This window comes from Columba livia, chromosome 21 (genome assembly GCF_036013475.1).
Source record: "Columba livia isolate bColLiv1 breed racing homer chromosome 21, bColLiv1.pat.W.v2, whole genome shotgun sequence".
Classification (NCBI taxonomy): domain Eukaryota; kingdom Metazoa; phylum Chordata; class Aves; order Columbiformes; family Columbidae; genus Columba; species Columba livia.
In genome coordinates, this window is record NC_088622.1 from 5,793,503 (window position 1) to 5,814,333 (window position 20,831).

At 58.3% G+C, this 20,831-nt stretch overlaps 3 protein-coding genes across 5 annotated transcripts; 2 read left to right on the forward strand and 1 right to left on the reverse strand.

Annotated features, from left to right (window-relative positions):
* Positions 1 to 300: 300 nt before the first annotated feature.
* On the reverse strand, positions 301 to 5,642 carry LOC102097414 (chloride channel protein ClC-Kb). Of its 2 annotated transcripts, XM_065038144.1 has the most exons (19): positions 5,509 to 5,642; positions 5,300 to 5,428; positions 5,067 to 5,195; positions 4,833 to 4,972; positions 4,667 to 4,744; positions 4,477 to 4,555; positions 4,276 to 4,401; positions 4,084 to 4,168; positions 3,904 to 4,005; positions 3,034 to 3,118; positions 2,773 to 2,946; positions 2,601 to 2,670; positions 1,665 to 1,775; positions 1,364 to 1,577; positions 1,142 to 1,275; positions 977 to 1,068; positions 800 to 883; positions 590 to 676; positions 301 to 507 (listed from the first exon to the last, which is right to left on the reverse strand). In XM_065038144.1, the coding sequence occupies exons 1-19, from the start codon at positions 5,615 to 5,617 to the stop codon at positions 469 to 471; spliced, it is 2,067 nt and encodes a 688-aa protein (XP_064894216.1). In that variant the 5' UTR covers positions 5,618 to 5,642; the 3' UTR covers positions 301 to 468. The 2 variants fall into 2 exon arrangements, with proteins under 2 accessions (XP_064894216.1, XP_064894217.1); XM_065038145.1 differs by lacking the exon at positions 3,904 to 4,005.
* A 348-nt stretch (positions 5,643 to 5,990) lies between these two features.
* Positions 5,991 to 7,480, forward strand: HSPB7 (heat shock protein family B (small) member 7). Of its 2 annotated transcripts, none has more exons than XM_021295290.2 (3): positions 5,991 to 6,262; positions 6,457 to 6,593; positions 6,983 to 7,480. In XM_021295290.2, exons 1-3 carry the CDS (start codon positions 6,208 to 6,210, stop codon positions 7,166 to 7,168), a joined length of 378 nt encoding a protein of 125 aa, XP_021150965.1. In that variant the 5' UTR covers positions 5,991 to 6,207; the 3' UTR covers positions 7,169 to 7,480. The 2 variants fall into 2 exon arrangements, with proteins under 2 accessions (XP_021150965.1, XP_005508027.1); XM_005507970.3 differs by having other exon boundaries at positions 6,052 to 6,262; positions 6,460 to 6,593.
* A 1,744-nt stretch (positions 7,481 to 9,224) lies between these two features.
* Positions 9,225 to 19,701, forward strand: ZBTB17 (zinc finger and BTB domain containing 17). The gene is made up of 17 exons (XM_065037653.1): positions 9,225 to 9,363; positions 10,628 to 10,712; positions 11,154 to 11,259; positions 13,340 to 13,546; positions 13,701 to 13,889; positions 14,121 to 14,285; positions 14,383 to 14,511; positions 15,374 to 15,612; positions 15,705 to 15,847; positions 16,543 to 16,843; positions 16,951 to 17,038; positions 17,521 to 17,637; positions 17,719 to 17,839; positions 17,929 to 18,059; positions 18,141 to 18,356; positions 19,096 to 19,185; positions 19,293 to 19,701. Exons 2-17 carry the CDS (start codon positions 10,707 to 10,709, stop codon positions 19,577 to 19,579), a joined length of 2,535 nt encoding a protein of 844 aa, XP_064893725.1. The 5' UTR covers positions 9,225 to 9,363; positions 10,628 to 10,706; the 3' UTR covers positions 19,580 to 19,701.
* The last annotated feature ends 1,130 nt before the right edge of the window (positions 19,702 to 20,831 follow it).

Here is a 20,831-nt window from a genome sequence, read left to right on the forward strand (position 1 = left end):
AATGCTGCACCCCAGTTTGGGGGTTTCAAAGACCCGGCGAGGGGCTCAGCCCCCAATTTCCCCCAAGATTTTGGGGTTGTAAAATACCCCCCTCCCCTTATTAATTGCAATAATTAAGGGTAATTATGCAGCAATAATTATGGCCATGGCAGGGGAGGGTACTGAGACCAGGGTACTTTGGGGCTGGGCGCATTTTGGGGGTGATTTGGGAGGTTTTGAGCATTGGGGGGGGGGATTCCCCAAAATGGACCCTATGGGACTGGAGGAAGAGGAGGAGGATGAAGAGGAGGAGGATGATGATGAGGAGGAAGCACTGAGGACATGTTTAATGCCAGAGCACGCTCCGCGCGCCCCCTCCCGCAGCCCGGACGCCTGGGTTCCCCCATTGCGGGGGTCCCACGTCACCTGGGGTGGGTCAGGACCACCCCCTCTTTCTGTGGGTGACATCCCTGGGGTCCCCAAAAGTCCTCACTTGGGGTTGGCGAGCTCCTCGATGGCTCTGCGCAGCTGCGGGGGGACAGAGGAGGGATGGTGGGGTCTTGTCCCCCTCTTTGTCACCCCTTTGTCCCCCCCCATGCCCCCCTGTCACCTCCACCCGGCTGACGGCTCCCACCAGCTGCCCGGACCGGGTGACGAAGATGCGCTGCAGCTTCAGCATCTCGAAGAGGTGATGGGCCTTGGGGAGGTGACAACGGGGACACATGGGGACAGAGCCACCCCCACTGCATCCCCTGGTTGAGCTGGGGGGGGTTGGTGGCTCCTGGACCCATCAGGACACTTGTGTGTCCCCCCCCCAAACCTGGTGCAGGGACGTCCATGGTGAGAGCTGGAGCATGATGGGCTCAATGGTGCAGCTGTCCCCAAGTGTGCCCGCGGTGGCCAGCTTGAGGAAGGTGACACATTAATTTTGGGGTGGAAAAGCAACTTTTTTGGGTGTGGTGCGGTGCTCGCTTCCCCCCCCACCTTCCCAATTTACCTTCTCCCCCGGGGGTGCCTGGGGATGCTCATGGCTCTGCAGGAAGGTGACCAGCTGGGCTCTGCTGACAGTGCCCACCAGCATGGGTGACCCTGGAGGACAGGGACAACCTTGGTGACATGTCCCTGCTGGTCACAGTGACCCCCCTGCACCCCAACACCCCACCTGCGCTCTCCACCACGGGGTACTCGGCATCGGTGGACGCATCCAAGGCCACCAACACTTCCTGGAAGCCACCACCCTTGGCCAAGGCCACCACCCGGCGCTCCATGAACTCTTCCACCACCACTCGGTAGGAACTGGTGAGTCATAAAACCCCCAAATTTCCATCATTTCGCAGCAAATCACTGCAAAATGTGGGTTTTTTTTGGGGTGAGGGGGGCTCACGCCATGTGCCGGCTGCGGATGGGGGGCAGGTAGGGCAGCTTCTTGACGATGATGGTGCCGTCGTAGAAGGAGGGCTGGTTTTTCTGGGTGATGGCGTTGGCCACCAGCACGGCCAGCACCACGGGCAGGAGGTGGCCCAGGTGGCTGGTGGCCTCGCAGACCAGCAGGGCCGTGGAGATGGTGTGTGTCACCGAGCCTGAGAAGGCGGCAGCGCCTGGCGGGGACAAACCCATCCCCCATGTTAGTGTTGGGGTGGTGGGTGTCCCGTCCTCCCACCCATGGGTGCCCCCCACCCACTCACCAGCCAGTGCGTAGCCAGCGGGGATAATGGGGCGCAGGGCCCCCTCTGAATGCAGCCCACGGGGGAACAGCAGGGCCACTGTCTCCCCCACCAAGCGCCCGATGGCGGCTCCTGAAATTGGGGGGGGGGGGGGGGAAGATGGGGAGACCCCCAGCAGTGCCTCCACCCCGCCCCCCCCCAAAAATGGTGCAGTTGGAGGTGAGCACCCCATTGTGCCACCACCCTCAGAGTGGGTGTACCTGCCCTGGGCTGGATAGAACCTCTCAACCCCAATTGGAGATGGATGTGACCCCCCCCACCCAGGGCTGGGCTGGATAGAACCTCTTAACTACCAACCCCCCCAACTAGATATAAACCCCCCCAGGGCTGGATGCAACCCCTGTATCCCCCACTCCAAGGGCTGGATGACCCTCCTTGTGCCCCCCCCGCCCAGGGCTGGATGACTCCCCTATAGTCCCCACTAGACCTGGATGCCCCACCACCCAGGGCTGGATAGAACCCCTGAACCCCACTTGGAGATGGATGTGACCCCCCCCCGGGCTGGACAGAACCTCTTAACCACCACACCCACTAACTGTACCCCCCCTCCCATGGCTGGATGGATCCCCTGCCCCGCTGTGTCCCCCACTCCAAAGGGTGGATGACACCCCCATAGCCCCAATGAGACCTGGATGTCCCCCCCAAGGGCTGGCTGCCCTCCTATATCCCCCCCAGATTTGGATGTCCCCCCAAGGACGGGATGACCCCCCCATAGCCCCCCCTGAGCTGGATGTCCCCCCCAAGGTGAGATGCCCCCCATACCTCTCCCCCCCGCAAGCTGGCTGCCCCCCTCCCAAGCTGTTTGCCCCCTTGTACCCCCCACCCAAGGCCAAATGCTCCCCTTGGCTCCCCACCCAGGGCTGGTTGCCCCCCCTGGCCAGCAGCCCCCCAACTCACCATAGACAAAGATGGGCATGAAGTATCCAGCGGGGAGGGGCAGCGTGGTGGCCAGGATCAGCATCCAGAACTGGCGGGGGGGGGAGCACAGGGAATGGGGGCTCACCCCCTTGGGGACACCATCTCAGGGGTGGGGGGCACACAGGGATTTGGGGGGGGGGGGCATGGCTACCTTCATCAGCAGGAAGAAGGCCAAGGTGCCGAAGATGGTGGCCGAGGGGTGACACCACTCCTGCCACAGCGCCCCCGGCTCCACGCGATGGGGGGGGAAAGCGGAGGCGTTGGGGACCAGTGCACCCCACGTGCGGTTGTCAAAGAGAGAGGTGAGATACTCCTTCATGCTGAGCTGGGGCGGACAGACGGACAGACACCCTGAGCACCCACTGGGTTGGCTGGGGGGGGTCCTGGTCCCTGTGTCCCCCCCCAAACTCACCCGGGAAGCCATCAGCTGTCCCAGCCCGGGGGGGAAGGTGATGGACGCCAGGAGCAGAACCACCAGCGCTGTGTAGATGGGTTTGCTGGAGGGGGAGAGGCAGCGCTGGGGGGTGTGGGGACAGACAGACAGACGGATTGGGAGGGAATGCAGGGACAGAGGGATAGATGAGGTGCGTGGGGGGACATACACCCAGGATGGGTGGGGTGGATGGGAGGGGTGTGGGGGGGGGACACAGGGATGCCCAGGGTGTGTGGGGGGGACATATGGACACCCAGGGTTAACAGGATGGACATGTAGGGTGTGTGGAGTGGACAGACGGACACCCAGGGTGCATGGGGTGGACATGCAGATGTACAGGGCATATGGGGGGGACAGATGGATGTCCAGGGTGCATAGAGTGGACAGACGGACACCCAGGGTGCATGGGGCGGACATGCAGATGTACAGTGTATGGGGGGGACAGACGGATGTCCATGGTGCATGGAGTGGACAGATGGACGCCCAGGGTGCATGGGGCAGACATGCAGATGTACAGGGTGTATGGGGGGGACACAGGGATGTCCAGGGTGCATAGGGGGACACACGGACACTCAGGGTGCGTGGAGGGGAAACAGGGATGCCCAGGGTGTACGGCAGGGGGGACATACGGACACCCAGGGTGCACAGGGTGGATGTGTAGGGTGCGTGAAGGGGACAGATGGACACATGGGGTGCATGGGGGGACATACAGACACCCAGGGTGCCCAGGGTGGAGGCGCAGGGTGTACAGCATAGACACACAGGTGCACGCGATTGATGCACAGGCTGCCCAAGGTGGATACACAGACACGCAGGGTACAGACAGACAGACGGACGCCTGGTACGGACTCGGTGGCCAGCAGCTTGCCCGTGAGCCGGTTGTCCTTGACGGCGGCCAGCAGCCAGCGCTGGCAGAAGAGGTACGCGCAGCCCAGCACCCCGCAAACGACCCTGTGGGGACAGGATGGGTGCAGGCAGGGGTGCAGGCAGGGGTGCGGGCAGGGGTATGGGCAGAACTACATAAATTACCCCAAAATCACAAAAAAGAACGTCTCTGTTAGGTGGAAAGGGAAATCAATCGTGATGTTGCTCTTAAAAATCGCAGCGATGGTTTCTGGAGGAGGAGAGAGGGATGAGTGGGTGGTTTCGGGGGTGGGCACCCCAAAAATGCCCCAAGCTCCCCCCATTGGGGCGAAAGGGGGTGCCCCCGCCCTGCCTTGCCTTGCTCGCTGTTGAAGACGGCGAGGAGGCGGAACATGAAGGCGCCGCAGGTCGCGGCGAAGAAGCCGCGCCAGTAATCCCGCACGGCAAAGTGGGACGACATCGCCTCGATGCTGAAAAGCACCCCTGGAAAAATAGGAGGGGGGGGATCTCTAGAAGAGGGACTTAGGGGTCCACAAGGTGGGATGGGGGGGTTCTCACCGCTGATGGGCGCCCCGAAAACCGTGGCCACCCCGACGGCTTGTGCTGCCACCAGCATCTCGTTCTGCTTGAACTTGTTCTGCCATAACCCCAATTTTTTGGTTTTTGAGGGGGGTAAATAAAACTCCCCTTAATTTGGGGGGGAAGGGGAATGCGCTCTCCTAAATTTTTTGGGAGGCAGCACCCCTACCTCATAATCCTTTGTCACCGAGGTCCACATCTTCCCCAAATAGGCCGCGGCCATGGCGGAGAGGTGGACAAAGGGACCCTGGGGGGGACGTGGCGCTGAGTGGCCACCCCCCACCACCCCAAAACTGGCTGGAACTGGGAACTGGGTTGCGGGGGGGATCCCTCACCACTTTGCCGAGGAAAACGGTGCTGCCGGCCACCAGAGTGCAGGTCAGCCCCACCACCTTGGCTCCGAAATTCTGGATGGCCAGGTAGTCCTCCAGCACAACACCCGTCAGGATGGTCTTCAGCTCCGGGATGCCAGAACCTGGCAAAAAAGGTGGGGTGTCTAAATTTTAGGGGTCTCCTAAAAGAGGGGGGAGTGTTGGGGAGCTGAGGAGGTTGGGGTGCAGCTGGCTCACCTCCTGAGTGGGGGGTGATGCTCTGGGAGAAGCCGGTGGAGAAGGCGGTCAGTGCCACTGGGTACATGGTCCACGAGAGGTACTTGAGCACCAAGACGTCACCGAGCTCTTGGTAAAGCCACCGGTGGGCTGGGGAGGAAGCATCGGGAGGGGAGATGGACCCCCCTGCCAAAAAAGACCCCCTCCCTGTCCTTGGTGAACCCCCAAACGCCAGGTGAAACCCCCCTGTTTACCCTCGTAGAGCCTGAAGACGAGGATGTCCATGACGAAGCTGATGGTGGCCATGAGGCTCCCCAGGATGAAGAGGAAATACCAGTCCTCCCCGACACGGAAAAGGAGCCGCTTCACCCCCTCCAGACACCCTGGGCGGGGGAAACGGGGTGGTGAGCCCCCCGAACACCCCTACACCCCCAAAGTCCCCTCGCTTGGGTGGGGGTCTCACCTCTGAGCCTCCTCCGGGCGCGGGGACAGGGTCTCCAGCTCTTCTCTGACACCAGCACCTTCTGTTCCTCCTGCTCCCCCCGTGGCCCCCCAGGGATGGGGGGCTCCATGCTGGGGATATTTTGGTGGACAAGACCCCCCTCTCTTTTATTTCAGCACCCCCTCACTGATCCACCCGCCTCAGCCTCTGCTGCCGCACTGAGTTTGCAAACGAGCTCATTAAAAACGACCTTGACGAAGCCGACGGACCCGCTCGGGCTGGAGCAAGCCGGGTTTGTCCCCCCCCCGCCACCTCCAAGTACAACCCATGGCAGGGAGTATTTAATAAGTATTTTAATTAATTATCATTATTATTCCTTCATAATAGGCAGGAACGGCACCATCGCATTCCACGGCGCTGAAGTGGGGGGGACGGAGAGGGGGAAAAATTTCCACCGTCGCAAGACCTAAATTTAGCCCGTTTTACGAGAGGTTTGGCAGGCGGCCGGGAGCCGTAACGAGGCTTTAAAAAGCTCGTCAAGCCGCCCCCCCCGAAGCAACCGGCCTTACTTCATCTTCGCTGGGAGGAGGAAGAGGAAGGGGGTTCGCTCTTCTTCCCCAGTGGGAGTTGGGGGTCACAGTTTTGAGGGGAAGCGGTGGACGACCCCAAAATCCTTGTCTGCTTTTGGATCGGAGCGCAGATTTCACCCATTGGCACCGCATGGAGCTTTTCGGGAGCTTCGTCCGGCCCCGCGGCGAGACCTTGGGGTTCCCAGGTGAGTTTTTGGGGGGTCGCCACTTTTAGGGGGGGTTCACCGTATTTTTAAGTGCTGCCTCTTCCCCACACACCAACACCTCCCCATCCTGGGCAGAGCCAGTTTTACGGAGGGTCCCCACCAAAATGTGGCTGTGACCCCAAAAGGCATTTTTGGGGATCCCCAAACCGCGGCTGTGACCCCCCCATCTCCAGCAGCTCGACCTGGCAACACCGGGACGGTGAAGACCTTGGGCAACACGTATCAGTTCACAGTGGATGTCAGCGACTTCGCCCCCGAGGACATCATCGTCACCACCTCCAACAACCAGATCGAGGTGCACGCCGAGAAGGTGGGTGCTCCCCCCCTCCCCGCTCACCCCCAAAATGCTCAACCATGGACCCCCCAACTCCCACCCAGTTTCTTAACAGTCCCAGCCATAACCCCACTAGGGTTTAATTTACCATTTCATTGTCTTTTTGCCCCATATTTCGCAGGAGCGAAGCCCACTGACCCCACAAACTCATGCCCCGTAATTTCCCCTCTCCTGGGGGGTAGGAACAACAATAAAATGCACCTTTGTCCCCCCTCAGCTGCCACCCGCGTCCCGCCTGTCCCCATGGGGAGACAAATATTGACACCACACACAAGGCACGACCGCCAGCAGGGCACTAAAAACAAACCATCATCCTGCCCGCACCCCAAAATCACCTGTTTTCCCCCCGATTTTCTTTTCCCCAGCTGGCGGCGGACGGCACCGTCATGAACACCTTCACCCACAAGTGCCAGCTGCCCGAAGACGTGGACCCCACGTCGGTGTCGTCGGCGCTGGGGGACGATGGCACGTTGACCATCCGTGCTCAGCGGCAGCCCAGCAAGCACACCGAGCACGTCCAGCAAACCTTCCGGACTGAGATCAAGATCTGAGGGGTCAGGGGGGTCCTTTTCGCCCCTTGTTTCCCTTGTTAATTACCTGGATAATTTGGGAGGGGGGTGGGATGTGGGGTGGGGAAGGGGAACGTGCCCCATGGGGTTAGAGCCATGGCAAGGGGTTGTTTTGGTGACACACGTCCCATCATCCACTGGATAAATTTGGGAGGGGGTCCCAGCTCTGGCGAGGGTCGATGGGGACAATCCGGTGTGGCCGGAGCTGCACCAGGAGCAACATTCCCATCCCTGACCCTCCACTGGAGCTCGTCTCTGTATATACAGCTTGTGATAAATTATTGAGCACGCCTGCCTGCTGCCTCCTCCGTCTTTTTAAATGTTTTCTTCATGCTTTTCCCGCAAAAGGGCTGTGGGTTCGGTGTCTTGGCGAGTGATACCACAAACGATTCCTCCTTCCCGACAAAACTGCTGGCGAGGAGCCGCCCGGGCTCCCCTCCGGTGCCCGCCGCCCCGTTTATTTCCAGCCTGGGCTGACTCATTTCTTCCTCACCGCTCTATTTCTGAGCCATTCCCTCAGCCGCTCGGCCACCGGCCCACCTGGAAGGTCACCAAACCCCCTCCTCCCCTCGCCCACTTGCACCCAGCGCCGGCGGGGAGTCCCCAACCCGCGACACGAGCCAGGGCGACGGTCCCAGACCAGCTGCCAAACCCAAGGGCTCCTTTTTGTGGGCTTGAAATCCCCCCCGTGAGAGTCTGGCTCCATCCCCCCACGTGTACAAACAACAGCGGGGCTGTTTATAGCTGCCACATGGCTCGTGTTGCTGCTCCAGCGCCGAGGTCACCTCGTCCCCGTTTGTCCCCATACAACTCGTGACTTGCATTAACACACCTGCAGCGGTGGGGACACGTACAAACGCACACAATTCTGCCATCGTCTCCTCCGGTGTGTTGTCTGTTGTCACTGCTGGTCACTTGGGGGACTCCCTACCACCGCAAAAATGTTTAAAAGTTATTTAAGAAGCTTTTAATGACTATAAAAGCCCCCCCCAGCAGATCTTAGGACATGGGAGCCATGAAGGCGGGAATGCCTGTTGTTCCTCAGCAATGGGATGTGCCTCCTCTGCCCCAAAATGCCACCCCTGGGTGCCCAGAGCACCCATGGAGCCACCCGCTATGGTCATCGATTGCCATCTAGTGGTGACAATCTGGTGAGTGGCCCTTGTCCCCAGAGCTCCAGAAAAAGGAGGAAGAAACAAAACCCACATTTTTCTCTCCAAAGGTTTTGCACAGGGGAGATTTCCAAGCTGGGAAGGGACAGCCCCAGTGCCAAACAGCGGCTTGGTTTGGGCTCATTTTTGGCAGGCAGGATGGGAAATCCAGCCTTAGGGGGAAGCAGGTGGATAACAGGAATAAATATGATGTGTTTGGGGCTGTCCAAACTCAGTGGTTCCTTGCGATGGGCACCAGTCACAGCCACGCAGGGACACTCGGGCCACCGCGGGGGATTTGCCCACCATGAGGCAACATTGTTAGGTTGGATGTGGGAACAATTTCTTGCCCAAAGGGCTGTGGGGCATTGAACAGGCTGCCCAGGGCAGTGCTGGAGTCACCAGCCCTGGAGGGTTGGACAGACGGACATGAGGTTCTCAGGACATGGGGCAGCACCAGGGGTGGGTTATGGTTGAACTCTTCATCTTGAGGGGCTTTCCCAAACAAAATTATTCTGTGATTTTACAGCTTTTGGCCCGTGCTGACCCCCGGCACCACCACACTGCAGTAATTCCCTGTGGAGATGTCCAGCTCTCACAATGGCGGCTGCTCAACGCTTCGCCCTGCTGGCACATCTCGGGGGGCGTGTGTAACTTTGTGGGGGGAACCAAAGCCCTCAGGGGCACACAGTGCGGTGGAACAGGGGCCATTTGCCCCTCACGGAGCCGCAGGAGCAGCCCCCGGGCCAGCGGGACCCCGCACCCCGCCGACCGCACCGCCCTCCCTGCACCGTCATGGCGGCGCTCCGGAGAGCAGGGCGAGAATCCCGGCGGTACCACGTGACCGGCTTCCCCTCTCCCACCTGCGCATGCGCAGGGTCCCTCCCCGCCCCGGGCCGCGGGTGGGCGGAGGAGGGAGACGCCGCTTCCGCCCGGCGCGAAGATGGCGGCGCCCTTTGTCTGGTCGGTGTCACGGTGAGGGCCCCGGGCGGCGATGCGCGGCCCCCGCCGGGCCCGGCATGGCAGGTAGCGGCGGGGGGGGCGGGGAGGGCAGCAGGGAGCTCGGGGAGGGGCTGTGAGGGGACTGGAAGGCCTGAGGCGCGGGGGGGCTCGGGGGCTGTGAGGGGAAGGGGTTGCGGCCCAGCTCGCCACCTGAGGGGAGAACCCCCGGGAGAAGCGGTTTTGGGGGTGGGACCCCGGTATGTTTTTTTGAGGGGAGGTTGCTTGGGGATCCCCCCATCTTTTTAGCACCGCGGAGGGGCTGTGGCAGCTCTTCTCCCCCCGATTTGCGCCCTTCACCCCGTGTGACACCCCTGAGGCCGCGGTGCTGAAGGAACGCGGGGTTGTGGTGAGGGGGACGGGGGCGCCGCTGGGATTTGCTGGGGTCCCCTCGCTTCCCAGGGTGTCCATGGGAGATGTTTGTGTCCCCACGGAGCCGTGGGGGGATTTTGGGGCGAGGTCAGGAGCAAAGCCCTGTCCCCCGACCCGCGGGGCAGCCGCCGGCCGCTGGGGACACACGGGGGACACAGCCCTGGTGGCCACCACGGCCTGAGACGAGTCCCCGAGCCGTCTGCCTGCGCGTCAGGGGGGTCACCAGCGCATGAGTGGAGAAAACTTCAAAGCATCGTGCAGCAACTCAAGGCTAAAAAGGGTTTTTCTCACTTTCTGGTATCTTTTTTGCCCCGGTGACAGCCCGGACCGGCTGTACTTGCCCTCCATGGGCGTCACCTTTTGGGCACAGATGACACATTTTTATGGACAAGCCACATTTCCTTGATTGCATTTCCACGTCAGGAGCCTCTGCTGAAGTTCCAGCGCTTGGGCAGCGTTCCAAGGGTGTTTTTTTTTGCAAGAAGGTGAATGTTTTGTAGCTCATTTTCTTGGCAGACCTGGGAATCTGCGAGGTCTCGGTGGCTCCGCTGGCTCCCTGCCCGCTGCAGCCACGTCAGGAGCCGCATGAGCACATCCCTGGACCCAAAAACTAAATAACTGAGGGGTTTGCGGGGCGTCTGTTCACTTGGGGTGGGTCTGGAGTGTCTCTACTCATCTCTCTCCTCGTGTCTTTCTCCTTTTAGTTCCTTTTCACCACTTCTCTTTCCTTCCTGTTTTAGTTTCTGACTATTTTCCTCTCCTTACAGCTGAAGACGAGCTCGCTTTCCGGTTTTGCCGCCGACCGCAAAGTCCAGAGCTCGTCTCTGTTTCATAATCTGTATTATTAGCACATCTGTACCTCGAATGCGCTGGTCCGATCGGCTCTCAATTTCATGTTTTTTAACTAAAAATGTTGCAGAATCGGTTACTGGAAATGAGGACAGACTCCCCTTGGCAGAGACTGGACGGATTGCAGCTGCTCACGTGCAAGAAGGGAGATGACGGTAGGCAGAAAATAAACCCCCTCGTCCTTTTTATCTTCTCAGCATAAGAATGGGTGGCTGGGTTGTAACAGGCAATGTTTAAAACATTATTTTTTACCGATTTATTGAGGCTTTGGGGTTTTTTAGATGCTTGGATGGCAGGTATGGGGAGAGATTAATGTGATTAATAAGCGAGAGAGCTTAACAGGGGTCATGTGGGAAGCTCCCTGGGACTCTCGCTGCTGTATTTATCTCTGTGGGCGTGGGTGTTCTCATAATGAAGCTTTTCTGTGATTAATCGGGTAACGAGAGACTCAACAGCCACGTCGGGGGGGGGAAACGGTGCTCGCGTGTCTCAGAAACAGCAAAACTGGGGGGTGCCCAGTCCTGGGTCGGTGACATCGGACTGTGGTGCCTTTGACACACGAGGTTTAGGTTTTAAAACGGAGCTTTTGGTCCCAGGATGGCTGTGTAGAGACTGACGTGAGCGCTGTGAAGGGGGAAAACTCCGTAGAAGAGCCGCAGCCGCCTCGCTCCTCGGGATATCTCCACTCCGCGCAGCACAGGGGTGAGCTCGGGCTCTGGGCTGGGCTTACCTGGGGTTTTCAGGCGACGAGGGCTCGTTAATTTAGTGGTTGAGTGGACCGGCAATGCCAGACGTGGTATTTGCCCTCCCTGGGTTCGTCTCCATTTTGGTGCATCCCGTTTGGTCGGCGATGGGGATGGATCTTGGTGCTGGAGCCACGAACTGCCCCTGCCCAAGTGGTGACAAGGAACCGGGGGGGCATTTTGGGTGCAATGTGGGGTTTTCTGATCCATATATTTGAGGGTTTTAAGGCTTGGAGTCAGGGCTTTTAGTGTATTAAAGTGTTGAGAAACATTGGTCACTGGGTTTTGGTGACACAAAGCTCGTTTCACTCTCGGCCCTGCTGTGCTCATGTGCACCAACAAAGCTGTAATGCGATATTACAGAGGGAACCACAGAAAATATGGATTTTTTTGGAGGAGGAGTTAAATTTCTTGGGCTTTTCCTTCTTTGCAAAGCTTGGGCACGAAGCTGAGGCAAGCCTGATCGGTGAGTGATAAAAATCGTCATTCAGATGCAAAGTGCTTCCCACAAATTACCAAAAATAGGTTTTTAGTGCATCAAACCATCGTGATTTCTCAGATCCTGCTGCGCTGAGCTTTCCATGTATGACAGGCAGCTTTGCTCGTCCTGCTGCAAGAATCTGCCCCTTTTTCCCCCTAAATTTCTTCCGCAAATCTCGCAGGGTCAGACGTATGTGGGGTTTAGGCAGATTTTGACCCAAACACTGATTTTTCTGGCTCTTGAGGGATGTATTTTGGATCAGGCTGTGGGCGTTTGGTTAAAAACACCCTGATATTTGAAGAACTGGGGGAAAGTCGTGGCGGTGAGTTAATTGCAAAGGCAAATCATATCTTTTGGGAGTGAAACACCCTCTCTGTGCGGGATCCGATGCTGTCGGAGGTGTCTGGGCTTCTCATCCTCCCCAGGAATGATTTTGGAAGCCAGATGGATGCTTGGGCTGGAAGGTTTTTCGCCGAGCGCGTTGCTGGCACTGGCAGCAGACAGGAGGAGGCTCCCTCGGCTCACTCTGCGTTACACACGCTCTCAGGTTCTTGGAACTGACCTGCTTATGTGCATCCAAACCTATCACTTTTCCTCAAACCTGAGATTTCCAGCTGGTTTTAAGAGCTGGGATAGTGGAAAAGCAATTGCTGTGAGCTGGAAACCATCAGAGAGATGCTGAGCATCAAAACAAGGAGCGTTTCCCCGACCGTGACTTTGTTTCTTCCAGCAATTGGAACTTGAAGGTTTTCCTCAAATGAATAAGTACGGATAAATTCACGTTTGCTTCCTCCTCCCTCACCCATTGATGAAAAGATCCCTCCGGCCCGCACAGGAATCATTTTTGGAAAGTGAAGCTGAGCGAAAACCCCGTGTTCTCTGCCCAAAACCTTTCATTCCTTACTCAGAGCCATTTGTTCTTTACCCTGCGCCATGCAGGAGAAAACTCCCAACACACGTGAGCAGCTCGAGCTCCTGCTGCGCCTCAACCTTTGCTGACGAGGACCTGCTTGAAAAATGGGATTTTGCTGTGTTTCCGGGAATTTGCAGCATTCCTCAGCCAAAGTCATGCTCCAGATGGGGATGACTCCCTCCAAACACACAACACAAAAATAAACATCCCTCAGTATGTACGACGCGAGCACCTAAAACGAGCTGGAAGATTTTGATGATGAAGGGACGGTGGCACTTGTGTTTGCAGAAGCAAGACCATTCCTGCTCACGGCTTGGTGCGATTCAGGAGCAATAAATGTATTTTAAGTGCTGTTAGGGTGGCAAAATAATATATTGACCATTCATTTGCCGCTCTCTGCAGCCCCACGCTGGTGTTGTGCCTGTTTGAGGGGAGGTTTTGGGGTGGTGTTTGGTGGGGGAGACTGATGGCTGTAGCAAGAAGCTGAAATTTGGCTTTTTGGCCACGTTTTTTTAGTGAACAGCTTGGTCAAGTTGTTGTTTTTCTGTGGCTTTGTGTTCTGTCCTGTTTTGTGGCTCCTTCTGACACAGCACCAGGGTTTTGCCACCCGTCTCACCCCACTCCTGTTTCTTTTCCTCCCCGCAGCCATGGATTTCCCCCAGCACAGCAAACAAGTCCTGGAACAGCTGAACCAGCAGCGGCAGCTGGGTTTGCTCTGCGACTGCACCTTCGTGGTGGACGGCATCGACTTCAAAGCCCACAAAGCCGTGCTGGCCGCCTGCAGCGAGTATTTCAGGATGCTTTTTGTTGACCAGAAGGACGTGGTGCATCTTGACATCAGCAACGCAGCAGGTAGGCAGAGGGTCGTCCCATATCCCTCCCTGCTGCTTAAAAGAAGTGATTTGTTGCCCCAGGGCTCTCCAGCCTGCAATTCAGTGCATTTTTGGGCTTTTTAAAATCACACAGAGGTGAGAGCTCATCTGTGGTTTTGTTGCCTCCCTTCCAGGCCTGGGTCAGGTTTTGGAGTTCATGTACACGGCTAAGCTCAGCCTAAACCGCGACAATGTGGAAGATGTGCTGGCCGTGGCGGGTTTCCTCCAGATGCAGGAGATTGTCAGTGCCTGCAACGCTCTCAAGTCACTCGCCGTGCCGGCAGAGAACCCCCCGGAGAGCCAATCACCCCCCGCTGCCCCCGGTACGGAGCCTCCTCGCGTTCCCTCACCCGGGGAGGCTGGAAATCACCCCGGGGAAGTGGCCACGCTCTCTGTCCGCATCCAAACCCACGCACTGGGTGCATCAGTGGCGTCCATGTGGGGTTTAATCCCCTCATGAGGAGGCAGAAGTTGACAAATCAATGTTTTCTTGCATTTTTATGAGATTTGAGAACCCTTCTGGCATCTGGAGCGCTTTGCATCCTCCCTTGCAGGGGCCAACAAGGTGACTGTCAAGGACGAGACGTCGACAGCAGAAGCACCGGGTGATCCTGATAAAATAAAACCGGTTCCTCCCGACCCGGAGGGGACAGAAGAGAAACCCATGATTGCAGAGACACAACCCGAGGGACAAACAGAGCAGCTGGGTGGCCAAGAAGGTGAGACACCCCAAATCCTCCTGTCACCCTCCTGATACACCCCATCCCACTGCCCGATGTCTCCTCGTGCGAGCCCAAGACGCCCTGACCCTTGTAGGAGCAGATGTTGCCATCCAGGAGGGCCCCAACACCGAATTTCCTGCCCCCCCGCAGCTGGCGGAGAGCGTGGTCAGCAGCGGCAGCCCCGCGTCAAAGAGCAATGTCCCTGCGAGCGCCGAAACAGGAGGTGGGTGCGTGAGTGGGGGCGGCGCTGGGGACTTTGCTGACCCCCATTTCCTTCAGCGGGGCTGGAGTGAAGCTGGGTGAGGGTTGAACCCTCATTTTCCACTCGGTTAATTTTCTTACTGTGAGTTTTGCTGCACAAACACTGTTTCCTTCCCCTGTACTGGGCGCTGGGGAGGCCAAACCTCAAACCCTGGGGGCAGTTTTGGGCCCCTCACGCCAAGAAAACCCTTGAGGTGCTGGAGCGAGTGGAGAGAAGGGAACGGAGCTGGTGAGGGGCTGGAGCACAAGTGTGATGGAGCGGCTGAGGGACCTGGGGGGTTCAGCTGGAGAACAGGAGCTGAGGGGAGACCTTCTGATCTCTGAACTGCCTGAAAGGAGCTTGGAGCCAGGGGGGTCGGGCTCTGCTCCCCAGGAACAAGCGCCAGGAGCAGAGGAAACGGCCTCAAGTTGCGCCAGGGGAGGTTGAGGTTGGATGTGGGAACAATTTCTTCCCCAAAGGGCTGTGGGGCATTGGAACAGGCTGCCCAGGGCAGTGCTGGAGTCACCATCCCTGGAGGGCTGGACAGACAGACATGAGGTTCTCAGGACATGGGGCAGTGCCAGGGCTGGGGAACGGTTGAACTCCACGATATTGAGGGTTTTTTCAGATTTTAGGCCTAATAACCTGTAATATAAACTGACTCTGGGTAGATTTTTTGTCCCCTGCATGGTACGATGGAGAACTGGGTTTTTCCTAAGTACAGTAGGACAGGTCTAATCCCCATTGCCTTAAAACTGGGCTTAGAGTTAGGAAACACAAGCAGGTTTTGCATTGCTGATGCTGCTCCCGACCTCTAACCCCCCTCTTTTCAAACTGCCTGCAGAGCTGGAGCTGGAAGCGAAGGAGGAAGAGGGGGAGGTGACGGCAGAGCATGAAGAGGAGGCAAAAATCCCTGAGGAAGAGCAACCCCGCTTAGAAAACGGAGAAAACGCTGAAGATAATGAATCAGGGAGCACTGACTCCGGGCAGGAAAACTTGGGTGAAACCCGTCTGCTGCGTTCAGGCACCTACAGCGACAGGACCGAGTCGAAAGCCTACGGCTCTGTCACACACAAGTGCGAGGTGAGGCTGCTCATGTCCCCAGTGAGGGTCCCTGCTCCCCTGGGGACACATCAGGTGTCACCGGCCGCGTCTGCTCCCGTCTCCGTCCCCAGGACTGCGGGAAGGAGTTCACCCACACCGGGAACTTCAAGCGCCACATCCGTATCCACACCGGAGAGAAACCCTTCTCCTGCCGGGAGTGTAACAAAGCCTTCTCCGACCCGGCTGCCTGCAAAGCCCACGAGAAGACACACAGGTACAGCAATGCTGGGGACACAGAGGGGCCACCGGGAACCCTGAGGTGCCACCGGGATGAGCTGAGTGGGGAAAGGGTTTGCGATGATGCCGAAGGCGGGAGGGTTTGGTGCAGGAGCTGCCGCGTCTTTGCTTCTCGCACCGGCCTGGGGGAGCTGGTTGGATGGTGCCAGTCATGGAGAGACACCGACAGCGCCAAGAAAATGTGGCTTATAGAGTCACAGAATCATTTTGGTTGAAAAAGCCCCTCAAGGTCATAGAGTCCAGCTGTTCCCCCAGCCCTGTCCCTGCCCCATGTCCTGAGAACCTCATGTCCGTCTGTCCAGCCCTCCAGGGATGGTGACTCCAGCACTGCCCTGGGCAGCCTGTTCCAATGCCCCACAGCCCTTTGGGGAAGAAATTGTTCCCACATCCAACCTCAACCTCCCCTGGCGCAACTTGAGGCCGTTTCCTCTCATCCTGTTTCTTTGTTCCTTCGGAGAAAGCGGCTTTTTGCAGCAAAAACCCAAATCCTTGTGAAATCCATCAGCACGGTGGGCTGGTCTGGGAGGAGAATTATTTTTCTGCCCCATCCTTCCCTTTTGCGTTGCTTCAAGCCATCCTGTGGGATCTGGACAGGTTTCACTGGGGCGATGGAGCTCGTTTTGGGGTGATTGGTGATGATTTTCCCCTGGTTTGATGGTTTCATCTCCTCAGCCCGCTGAAGCCCTACGGCTGTGAGGAATGTGGGAAGAGCTACCGCCTCATCAGCCTGCTGAACCTCCACAAGAAACGGCACACGGGGGAGGCCAAATACCGCTGCGACGACTGCGGCAAGCTCTTCACCACCTCGGGCAACCTCAAACGGCACCAGCTGGTCCACAGCGGCGAGAAACCCTACCAGTGCGACTACTGCGGGCGCTCCTTCTCCGACCCCACCTCCAAAATGCGGCACCTGGAGACCCACGACACCGACAAGGAGCACAAGTGTCCCCACTGCGACAAGAAATTCAACCAGGTGAGTTGGCTGGGGGTGGTAAATTGGGACCCAGGGGGGTTTGGGCCCTTCTGGAGGGGGATGTGGGGATATGGGGGGATTTGCTGCATCCATCTGTCTGTCCTCAGGTGGGGAATTTGAAGGCTCACTTGAAGATTCACATCGCGGATGGGCCCCTGAAGTGCCGGGAGTGCGGCAAACAGTTCACCACGTCAGGTAGCGCAGGGTGGTGGGTGACGGGGGACGGGAACTGCTCTGGGGGTGACAGGAACCACTCCGGGGGGAATTTGGAATCAGAGGAAGGATTTCAGCCAGGACACAGGGGTTTAAACCTCAAACTGTGGTGCTGCGGTCATGGTGCATAAATTCTCCCGCTCTGTGGGGCCGGGCTGGTGTCTCCCATGGGATCACACCCAGGGTGCTCCTGCCAGGAGCCCTTGATCCACTTTTTGGGGGTGGGGACGTCTCCTCCTGTCTCCCAAAACACCAGAGGGGTCCAGATGAGCTTGATGGTGTCTTTCCATCCCCTCAAAAACTGGGTGTTCGTTTGGGCTGTCCCGCAATCTGCGGATCAGCGGAGCCATCCCAGCTCCGCAAACAGCGACAGGCTCTCCCGAGGGAGCTCCTGGGGTGCTGGAAGGGATGGAGGGAGGGTGTCGGGGGCCCCGTACCCCCGTCTGAGCCTCCTCTGCTCTCAGGGAACCTCAAACGGCACCTCCGGATCCACAGTGGGGAGAAACCCTACGTCTGCGTCCACTGCCAGCGCCAGTTTGCCGACCCGGGGGCTCTGCAGCGCCACGTCCGCATCCACACCGGTAAGGACACGGCTGCTCTTTTCCCTGAGGGATTTTGGGGAGATTTTGGGGTTGTCGATCCCCCATATCTTTTCCCTCCAGGAGAGAAGCCGTGTCAGTGCTTGATCTGCGGCAAAGCCTTCACCCAAGCCAGCTCCCTCATCGCCCACGTGCGCCAGCACACGGGGGAGAAGCCGTACGTCTGCGAGCGCTGCGGCAAGAGGTGAGGCTCCATCCCCACGGATTTTTAAGGGTGGGTGGAGGTGCCGGAGTGTCCTCACGAGTGACAAAAACCCTGGCGACCTTCCCCAGATTCGTACAGTCGAGTCAACTGGCCAACCACATCCGTCACCACGACAACATCCGACCCCACAAATGCACTGTTTGCAACAAAGCCTTCGTCAACGTGGGCGATCTCTCCAAACACATCATCATCCACACCGGTGGGTACCGCCGAGGGTTCCCCAAATCTTTTAACAACCCCAAATCTTCAAATAACCCAAAATTCCTTATTTTATCCCCAGGGGAGAAGCCGTTTTTGTGTGACAAGTGTGGCCGGGGGTTCAACCGCGTGGACAACCTGCGTTCTCACGTGAAGACGGTGCATCAAGGCAAAGCCGGCATCAAAATCCTCGAGCCGGAGGAAGGCGACGAGGTCAATATCGTCACGGTGGCTTCCGATGACATGGTGACATTGGCCACCGAAGCACTGGCTGCCACCGCTGTCACACAGCTCACGGGTGAGCTCGCGGGGCCCAGGAATCATCCGAAAAGGGGGTTTATCCCCAGGGTGCAGTTTGGGGATCTCAGAATGTCCCAATAGGGTGGTTTATCCCGGGGACGCAGCTTGGGGACCCCATGAACTGCCCTAAAAGCAAAGCTTATCCCCCCAGGGTGCAGCTGGGGGGTCCCAGAACTGTCCCAAATATGAGGTTTATCCTCCTGGGTGCAGGTTGGAGGTCCTGGAGCCCTCCCAAAAAGAGAGGTTTATCTCCCTGGGGTGCAGCTTATCTATGGGGTGCAACTTGGGGATCCCAGAGTCACCACACAAGGGAGGTTTAGCCATAGGCTGCAGATTTGGGGGTCCTGAGAGCCATCCTAAGAGGGAGCTTTATCCCTAGGGTGCAGTTTGGGTGACCCAGAGCCCTCCCAAAGGGAGGTTTATCCCTGGGGTGCAGCTTGGGGGTCCCAGCACCATCCCAAAACTGGGGTTCATGCCTGGGGTGCAGTTTGGGTGCCCCAGAGCCCCCCCAAAGGGAGGTTTATCCCTGGGGTGTAGCTTGGGGGGCCTGGAGCCCCACCAAATCTGCAGGGGGGTTTTACCCATGGCGTGCAGCACCCTTTGCCATAACCTGAGGCCGGGAATCATCACAGCCCATCCAGACCCCCCTCCCAACCACCACAACAGGCAAAACCAGGGTCCTGCTCCCCTCGGGGTGTCCCCCCCATCTCCTCACCCCCTTCCCCCTTTCCCCCCAGTTGTCCCCGTCGCAGCCGCGGTGACAGCGGACGAGACCGAAGCTCTGAAAGCCGAGATCACCAAAGCCGTGAAACAAGTGCAAGAAGCAGGTGAGCCGAGTGAAACGGGACGGGGCGGGGGGGGGGGGGGGGGGGTCACTCACCTCCGACCCCCCCGCCTCACAAACCCCTTTTTCCCCCCGTTTTTTCCCTCGCAGACCCCAACACCCAGATCCTCTACGCCTGCGATTCCTGCGGGGAGAAGTTCCTGGACGCGTCCAGCCTGGCGCAGCACGTGCGGCTCCACACGGCGCAGGCGCTCGTCATGTTCCAGGCTGACACGGACTTTTACCAGCAGCACTACGGCCCCCCCGGCCCCCCCTGGCACCCCGAGCAGGTCATCCCAGCAGGGGAACTGCTCCTCCGACCCCCCCCTGAACCCCAAAACACCCCCTTAGCCCCCCCTGCACCCACAGCCGGGGAGGGGCAGCCGCCCCCCGAGTGATTCCTGCGATTCCTGCGCCCCCCCCCCCCCCAACTTTGCCTTTATTTAAAAGCTGCTTGGAAATGGTGTAAAAAGTGTATTTCTGAATGGAGAGAGATGGAATAAATTGCAATATTTTCTAATGGTTGATGTTCGGGGGGGGGGACACTGTGGGCATTTGGTGACCCCCCACAAATGATGCTTTAGGGCTGATCTTGCTGAGGGGGGTCCCTGAATCCCCTCAGCTCAGCTGGGGGGTTACAGAAATCCTCCTTTAAGGTGCAATTGATTGGAAATGGATCTAATTGAGATGAAAAGGTAAAGAACAACAAAAAAATGTCGTTTAGGATTTGCCAATGGGGTTTTGGGATTAAAGGGGGGGAGACCCTCATTTTCCCCCCCCCCGCTGTGTTACAGCGAGTGGGGTAGAGGAGGAGGGGAGCCCGGTTTGGGTTAATAAAAGGAGGAAAGGGAGCCGCTGGTGACCTGGCATCAAGGCAGCGGTGACAGCCTGGCCCTGTGCTGTCCCCTGGGGGGCTCAGATGGGGACACCCCATGGGGAGGGGGGGACTGGGGGGCAGTGCTGGCTCCAGCCCATCCCTTGTCCCACTTAGTGCTTGGAGGGGACACATGGGGACAGACGGACAACCCGGTGGGGACCCAACAGGAACATGGGGTTTGGACTCTTCTAGGGGTGACAATGGGCACAAAACCCTCTGGTGGGGGGAAATGGGGACATTAAAGTCAGGATCATGTCTGACCCCCCGCCCAGGTTCCCAGGATAGGGTAACGGACACATGGACAGACGTGCAACTGTCTGTGTGTCCACCTGGGCTTGAAATCACAGCACCACCCCCAGAATCCATGTGTCTGTCTGTCCGTGCCCCGTCCGTGTGTCTGCAGCCAGGACAGGGCCTGAATCACCCCCAGGACCCTGGGTGGGTGACGGACACACAGACGGGAGCACAGACAGATGGACAGCTGCACATCCAGACAGATAGATGGACAGACGGACACATGGGACAGCTGCAGGTCCAGCTGGACGCACAGACGCTGTCACAGCCACCAGACACACGGAGAGTTGGATGTACAGCTGGACACACAGCTCTATGGCTGGTTGGACATGCAGACAGACACACAGCTGTACATCCAGACAGACACAAGGACAAGTGGGCATTCAGACACATGGACAGTTGCATGTACAACTGGACAGACAGACACTCGGCTCCCACATCCCCAGCACAAACTGCCCCAAAAAAAGGACATTTTTTTT

What these genes read in the sequence shown, in the direction of transcription:
- LOC102097414 (XM_065038144.1), bottom strand. Translation starts at nt 5,617, where the DNA reads ATGGAGCCCCCCATCCCTGGGGGGCCACGGGGGGAGCAGGAGGAACAG. An exon ending in CATCACCCCCCACTCAGGAG is followed by an intron (nt 4,973 to 5,066) that starts GTGAGCCAGCTG and finishes CTTTTTTGCCAG; the next exon opens with GTTCTGGCATCCCGGAGCTG. An exon ending in GACAGCTGATGGCTTCCCGG is followed by an intron (nt 2,947 to 3,033) that starts GTGAGTTTGGGG and finishes TGTCCGCCCCAG; the next exon opens with CTCAGCATGAAGGAGTATCT.
- ZBTB17 (XM_065037653.1), top strand. An exon ending in TGACATCAGCAACGCAGCAG is followed by an intron (nt 13,547 to 13,700) that starts GTAGGCAGAGGG and finishes CCTCCCTTCCAG; the next exon opens with GCCTGGGTCAGGTTTTGGAG. An exon ending in TGCGAGCGCCGAAACAGGAG is followed by an intron (nt 14,512 to 15,373) that starts GTGGGTGCGTGA and finishes AACTGCCTGCAG; the next exon opens with AGCTGGAGCTGGAAGCGAAG.
- HSPB7 (XM_021295290.2), top strand. Translation starts at nt 6,208, where the DNA reads ATGGAGCTTTTCGGGAGCTTCGTCCGGCCCCGCGGCGAGACCTTGGGG. An exon ending in CGAGACCTTGGGGTTCCCAG is followed by an intron (nt 6,263 to 6,456) that starts GTGAGTTTTTGG and finishes CCCCATCTCCAG; the next exon opens with CAGCTCGACCTGGCAACACC. An exon ending in TCGAGGTGCACGCCGAGAAG is followed by an intron (nt 6,594 to 6,982) that starts GTGGGTGCTCCC and finishes TCTTTTCCCCAG; the next exon opens with CTGGCGGCGGACGGCACCGT.